Below are 7,283 nucleotides of genomic sequence, written 5' to 3'. Positions count from 1 at the left end.
GCTTTTTCTTCTCCTAGTGTTAGGGGAACTACAGTCCTAGGCAGAATCACTCCCATTTCATCCTTGACCTGGATGTCTCAGGCTAGCTAGATCTCGTCAGACCTGAGAAGCTAAGTGTAGTCAGACCTGAAGAAGATTGCATATTTATACCCCGCCCTTCTCTCTGAATCAGAGATCCAGAGCGCTCACAATCTCCTATATCTTCTCTCCCCACAGCAGACACCCTGTGAGGTGGGTGGGGCTGAGAGGGTTCTCACAGCAGCTGCCCTTTCAAGGACAACTCCTAGGAGAGCTATGGCTGACCCAAGGCCATTCCAGCAGCTGTAAGTGGAGAAGTGGGGAATCAAATCCGGTTCTCCCAGATAAGAGTTCACACACTTAACCACAACACCAAACCGGCTCTCCACCACCAAGGAAGACCATGGTTCCTCAGCAGAGACAGCAGGGGCAAACTACTTCTGTTTGTCTCTTGGCTTGAAAACCTTGTGTGGGTCACCATAAGTCAGCTGAGACTTAACAGCACTTTCCACTACTGGTATTGTCTGCCTGCGCTGGATTGCACCAGAAGATCCAAGCTGCTTGGGAATATACTTGAGTAGAAGCTTTCAGGACCAAGAAACTGCCGATTAGTCACAAGGAGTGGCATCTGGTTCCAGCTGCTACCAATCAGTAAAATTCAAATTACCGTATTTACCTGACAGCATGCTTTTCACTGATCATCTTCTGAGTCACTTTCCACAGCCTTCTGAGGCACCTTTTTAATGCCAATTATTAGGTCAATATTAAGAAGCCTCGCTGCACACTGGAAAACAGAAGCCACCAAGTGATATTTGCAAGACACCGATTCGAGGCTTTTGTGATTGGTCAACACTAGCTGCTGCTGACTTCTTAGGGCACCGGTAACTTCAAGATAGAGCCGAGCAAAACTGTTCTTTTGCTGTGTTTTGCAGATGGTTTTTGGAATGCTTAGCAGCACATCAGCAATTAGGAAGCAAAGGACAGATGTACTGGTTGATTGGCACTGCCTTGCATAGCAAGACAGATAGTAATGCAACAAGATCTCAAAGATTCCACCAGCTGGCACAACTGCTCCTGCCTTTATAGAAGAGCTGGCATTACCTTGGATACAGCTTTTATTACTCCCCCCACCTTTAACTGAAGTTCCATAACCAGGCCCTGTATAGCCATCCTTACTGGCTTGTAGCTGCACTAATGCATATCTGCTACTGGTGCTTTCCTCAACTGTAGAGGGAACAGGCTGAATGTTTTCAGACAATTCACTCTCAGCAACTCCAATTTTGTCTGGATGCTTATATTCCAGAGGTAGCTTTTTAAAGTCAACAATACTATTTCCACTTTCATTCAGTACTGAGCACACAGTACTATGTTCTAAATCTACACTGGGAGTGGCAATGCATGAGGACTTACACAGATGCGTACATACACCTGCTAAGTCTTTGGCCCCTACTGCAGCAGAAACTAACTTTTCTGTTTCAACCCCACAAGGTATCAGTTGCTTGTCAAGAGCCTGAATATTATCGTAGTCAATGGGTTTCTCCTTAAATTGCTGTTGTTCAGCCAACCCCTGCTGACTGTTTAAAAGGTTCCACCTTTCCGATTTTGGTTCATAACACTCAGTTAGGTTAATTACCATAAACAATTGCCGTAGCATTTTGAATGCAGCATGAAAAGCACAAGCGTGCTGCTCAGTAATCCCACGGACAGGCCCACAGAGAATCACACAGTGAGGCTGAAAAGCATGAGCCCCTGTCAAACCAATGTGGACGTATCTCTTTGCACCAAGCTGCAGAGGTTGGCAAAATTTTGCAACACCAGTTTCAGTGACCACAGAGTGAATATTGTCCTGTGAAGGCCTAACAGGTGAAATTCTTGTAATCCTGCAAATAAGAGAGATTTCCTCCAGTGACAAGCATTCTACAACAGATATGCCACAGTTCTCTGCACAGTAATGAACCACTTCATGTTGTTTTACACTGGACAATAATACCTTGATATTATTGTGCTGCATGTGTCTTATTATGGCTTCTGTTCTTTTTGTAATCCAGAGTTCAGACGCTTGATACTGAGGTTCGGTGGTTATGACCACTTCTACACCTAAGTCAGAAAGAGCTGTGTGGATAGGTTCTGTTACGATCAGAACTCTTTTCTCACCCTCCGAGGGACAATACACAGCAAAATCTCTTTGAAGAACAAGCCCTTCTAGGATCCTTGAACTTGAAACAGGAAGACCCATTACAGCTGTATGCAACTCAGCAAAGCATTCATCCACCAAATGTAGTACTTCAGTTGCATTTTTACCACTGGTGGCTTTATAGTAGAAATCACAGCTTAACTGGGAAATAAACTTTTGTTGCTCATTGACTACTTTACCACAAAAATAAGCTTCTAATACTGACTCCACTGCACTTCTCTTTAGGTCTGCATCATCAGCAGAAAAGACTGACAGAAAATGTTTTTCTAGGTCCTGTATCACTATGCGGTCGAGGATGTGGGTATGGAGCACCATAAGAAACCGGGAGACTTGGTTCAATCCATAACACTTTCCCTTATGTTTCTCTCTTCCTTGAACATTCTTGCAAAAGGGAGCACCATCTCTTTCAATAAGCTCTTCAAGTCCTTGCAGGAAAGCGGAGAGCAGAATGATGAATGTTTTAGCACCATCTCCAATCAGATTGCAGTGTGTGGAAATACATGCTATCATCATTCTGTTCAAAACAAGAACATGCATTTAAATGTCCATTTTGCTCAAATATACGTACATTACTATGACACAAAAATACTTTTCCAGAACAAAACCTGTGTATAGTAACATATTTGTATATTTACATTGTTTTATTTAACTCAAATAAAATAATCTAACTAGCAGTGCTCAACAGCCATCTCCTACTTCATCGAAGGCTCTATTAGCATGCCACAGGCTGCAGCTTAGGAAATACTTGTGTTAAAGTTGCTGGAATACCCATGCAGTGTAGTTATTATATGTCTTCTAAAGAGGACTTATGCAAACTCTTCTTGCTACACTTCTAATAGCAAGACTTTTCCCAAGTTCTCAGAATTCTACAAGTTGTGGCAGCTATGGAGAAGACACCCATACAAATGCCCTCATTCTATAAAGAGCGTTTTCCACAGGAACACTTTCTAACCTGAGCCCTGTGTGTTCCATTTGTGTGAAGACCCAGTGAAATAAATTGCACAGCAGCAGTGCTTTCCTGGGAATAAGCCCCAATGAGCAGAATAAAGCAGCATTCAAGACCCGTTTAGGACTGCTCTGTAAAATGCTTAGGTTGCTCAGTTGACAACAGAAGTTTGCTATGCCTAACTTTCTGTTCTACTTTCATGCTGTCTTTAGGTTCTCAAATGAAACCAAAAACTGTGTAGCACTATCATGCAAAATGGCATTGGAATTTACTCAATAAACATTTATATACGTTTCCAATGTGTCTTTACTAATTTTTCAAGGTACACATTAACCCAAATAGCAACATTCAATAATGCACAAAATATACAGAAACACTCTAGCTAATACAGCTTGTTATATGGGTCATGAGAAACACTGTCACAAATCAACGGATCAGGTTGCTGCCTCCATGGAAGCCCTCCTTCAGACCTACTGGGACGCCATAGCCACAGAGAAGAAAAGGGACCAGTTTCAACTGAGTGATCATCTTCAGCCTGGCCTCTCATGCCCAATATACTAGTTATTCAAGGAGGAAGTCCCAGTCCAAAATACTGTCGACAGCAGTTCATGACACTTCAAGGCTGGTATAGCTTCTCCTGTAACAAGCTACATTAGCTACAGTGTTTCTGCATATTTTGTGTATTATTGGAAGTTGCTATTTAGATTAATGTGTACCTTGTAAAATTAGTAATGACAAAGCTATATTAGCGAGAGTGTTTCTGTATATTTTGTGCATTATTGGATGCTGCTCTTTGGATTAGTGTGTACCCTGTAAAATTTGTGAATTATGAGAGGGCAACTAGATATATGATGAAAACAGTCTGCCCACAATGTCTCTCTCCAACAATATTACCTCTCAGAATGAGAGATTCTGTTCACCTAGGCTAAGAACTAGTGACAGACCTCTCCTCCATGAGTTTGCATAAGTCCTCTTCAGAAGGCAGGCCAGATGTGTATTCTTCATATACAACAGCCTGAAGTGGAAATGAAACAGTAGGCTATACTACTAGACTGCAGGCAGGAATCATATTCCTAAATGGTCCATGGTGTTAAAAACTCCTTGCAAAAAGAAAACTAGCACAACAGGCAGAATGCCAGTTTTCTTCTTGACAGGTCAGTTTCCTGTTTGTAAGGATTTAAAACAACAACAACATGGAGGCACATTCAAGACCAGCACTGACCACCTACAGTCTGAACTGGTATACTTCACTACAATTTCATTGTCCTGAAAATGCAGACTGAGCCTCAGCTGATATTCATCACTGTATTTTGGGAATGTAAGAAGAGCCACGTGGAACCAGACCAAGGACCAATCTAGTCCAGCATTCTTGTTTTCATCAAAAGCCAGTCAGATAACACAGGGAAGTTCCCAAGCACAGCTTGCAGTCAACAACCCTCACTTGTGAACTGCTCCCCAGCTTCTCTTGGTGTTTGTGAGGTTGCAGCTTAGAAGCAGAGCATCTGCTTTGCACACAGAAGGCCCCAGGTTCAATCCTAGCATTTCTAGACAAAAGGATTCAATAGTAGGTGATGTGGTAGAACTTAATTCATTGAGAATCACTGCCATCTGAAGTGATACTGACCTTAATGGATCAACTGCCTGTCTCAATTAGGACAGACCAACTCATTAAGCTACCTATACAGGGTACACTACAAACTCATGTGGATTTTAGGAATGGGGCAGCGGCTCAGCAACAGAACATCTGCTTTGCACCAGAGGCTGAACTCTGAGCCTCAGATTCTGATGTGGTCTCTGTTATGAATTCTGTATGAAGTCTTCAGCAAACTACTACCTCCAGGGATGGGCTGTGGCTCAGTGGTACAGCATCTGCTCGGTAAGCAGAAGGCGCCAGGTTCAATCCTCGGCATCTTCAACTGAAAAGGGTCCAGGCAAATAGGTGTAAAAAACCTCAGTCTGAATAGGCAATACTGACTTTGATGGACCAAGGCCATATAAGGCAGCTTCATATGTTCATATGATGCATATTCTATCCCAGTTATCACCAGTTACAAGCAGCATTTTGGACCTTTGGGAAAGAATAAAATTCAATAATGTTTTAGCCTGCCTCATGTGGTAAATGCTTAAGTCTTAGGTCACCACAAGTCATTTATTGCTAAGTCTAAGTATATGTGTTAGATTAACGTGGAAACAAAACAGCTGAGTAAGCTGCAAAAACCTTATTCACCTATCATGACTAATATCCTTTGATGGGTCCATCCTCCAGAAACACGGTTGCCATATCTGGGTTGGGGAACAGCTGGGAATTTTGGTGTTGGAGCTTGAGGATGGTGAGGTATGAGAAGGGGAGGGACTTCATTAGGCTATAACACAACAGAGTCCAACTTCCAAAGCGGTCATTTTCTCCAAGTCAACTGATTTCTGTTGCTCGGACTTCAATTGTCATAGCGGGAGGACTCCAGCCACTACCTGGAGGTCATACAGAAAGAGATGGCTATACAGAAAAGTGATATTGTAACAAAAAGAAAAAAAACTATAAAAGTAACAACTGTTGGTACAAGTCTTGGCTTGCTACCAAGGCAGTATAAGGTGTTTGTGGAAATGAAACAGTAGGCTATAACAATTTATTATCACTATTATTGACAAAAAAACCACTACACCCTAGATGCCAGATTTTAATAACACTGGCAAAATTACAATAGAGGGTTGATGTTACAGCAACTAGGTTAGCACAGAGACATTTGGAATCTGACAAAGGGTAACTCCTAATGGAAGGCTGTTGATCTCTGAAGCTCCAACTGCAACTGTCTATACGATTGTAAAAGCTGGAGAGTGTCTAAATATAAATTTGAAGGGAATACTTCAACATTCCATCACTGAATTCAAAGCTTTCCCTAGTGTCCTGCAGCCTGAAGAAGGCGAATTTAACGGATAGTTACCTAGGCAATCCATTGCTGCTGCTGCTGTAACATCAACCCTCTATTGTAATTCTGCCAACGTTGTTAAAATCTGGCATCTAGTGTGTAGTGTTCTTCTGTCAATAGTATTGATAATTGTTTGTTTCAAAATATAGAGTAGCAAGCCAAGACTTCTATCAACAGTTAGTTGTTACTTTTATACAGTCCCCCCCCTTTTGTGACAATACTACCTGGAGGTTGGCAAACCAATGCCACCCCCATTTTAAAAAAAAAACTTGCCTCAGCTACTGGTCACGACGTTGCGGCCACGAGTTCCGCGGGCGAAGCCACGTTGCCGCACAGAAGACTTCAACTCATTTTAACGGGACGAAAGTCTCGTGGTAGGGGCTTACCTGGCCGTGGGCGAGTCCGCATTCAGCGCCTCCAGCACCCGCCGCCCGTCGCGCGATAGCAGCACCTCCCCCGTGGGGCGCGTAAGCAGCACTTGGCCGCCGCGAGGTCCCAGGGAGCCGCGGACGACGCCGGCCAGGGCCGCGGCCTCCTGCGCCAACCGCCGGAGCTCCACGCGCGTCGCGGTCGCCATGGCAATCGCAGTTCCGACTCTCGCTCGGCCCAGGCCGCGTCTTTCCCCGCCCCCTTCGCTGACGAAAGGCGGTCCCTTATTTTCGCTGAGGCCTGTGATTGGCGGAGCGTGGAACCATCAGAGAGGCCATTGGCGGAGCATCAGCATCCTTCAAGTCTTCCTTAAGACCATTTAGTTTCTCTCAAACTGTCCTTTCGCTTCCGTTCTTTTTTTAAACATATAAGTTTATTTTTAAAAAATCAAGATATACAGAACTTTGTTGGATGACGTAGTATCAAGTAGATTAATTCCATATATAACGAAATTCTACTACGCATAAAGTACTACGGTATATATAACATTGGAGAACATCTTGTGGCGGCTAATAGGTTTACTATCCACTTGCGCCAGGCCCGCAGCAGCTTTCCTTCTCAGCAGCCAGTATCACTCTGCGCATGCTCAGGGGCTCAAAATAATCGTGCCTCTTGTCCAAGGGTGTTTTCTTCACCCCTTCTGCCTTGCAGTCACTGAGGCTATCAACGACTTTTCTCTCACATACACTGCGCATGCACGCTTGCGGTGCCTGCGCAGTGAGCGAGGTGAAGCCCGTTCCTAATTCTCCACTTCCCTTACCCTAAAAACCTC

At 43.7% G+C, this 7,283-nt stretch overlaps 1 protein-coding gene across 1 annotated transcript; it reads right to left on the bottom strand.

Annotated features, from left to right (window-relative positions):
* Positions 1 to 709: 709 nt before the first annotated feature.
* On the bottom strand, positions 710 to 6,682 carry BBS10 (Bardet-Biedl syndrome 10). Its single transcript, XM_060243112.1, has 2 exons — positions 6,469 to 6,682; positions 710 to 2,726 (listed from the first exon to the last, which is right to left on the bottom strand). Exons 1-2 carry the CDS (start codon positions 6,657 to 6,659, stop codon positions 710 to 712), a joined length of 2,208 nt encoding a protein of 735 aa, XP_060099095.1. The 5' UTR covers positions 6,660 to 6,682.
* Between the last annotated feature and the right edge of the window lie 601 nt (positions 6,683 to 7,283).

This window comes from Heteronotia binoei, chromosome 7, assembly GCF_032191835.1.
Source record: "Heteronotia binoei isolate CCM8104 ecotype False Entrance Well chromosome 7, APGP_CSIRO_Hbin_v1, whole genome shotgun sequence".
NCBI lineage: Eukaryota > Metazoa > Chordata > Lepidosauria > Squamata > Gekkonidae > Heteronotia > Heteronotia binoei.
Note: the sequence above shows the minus strand (reverse complement) of the source record. Positions and strands in the feature narration are given on the sequence as shown.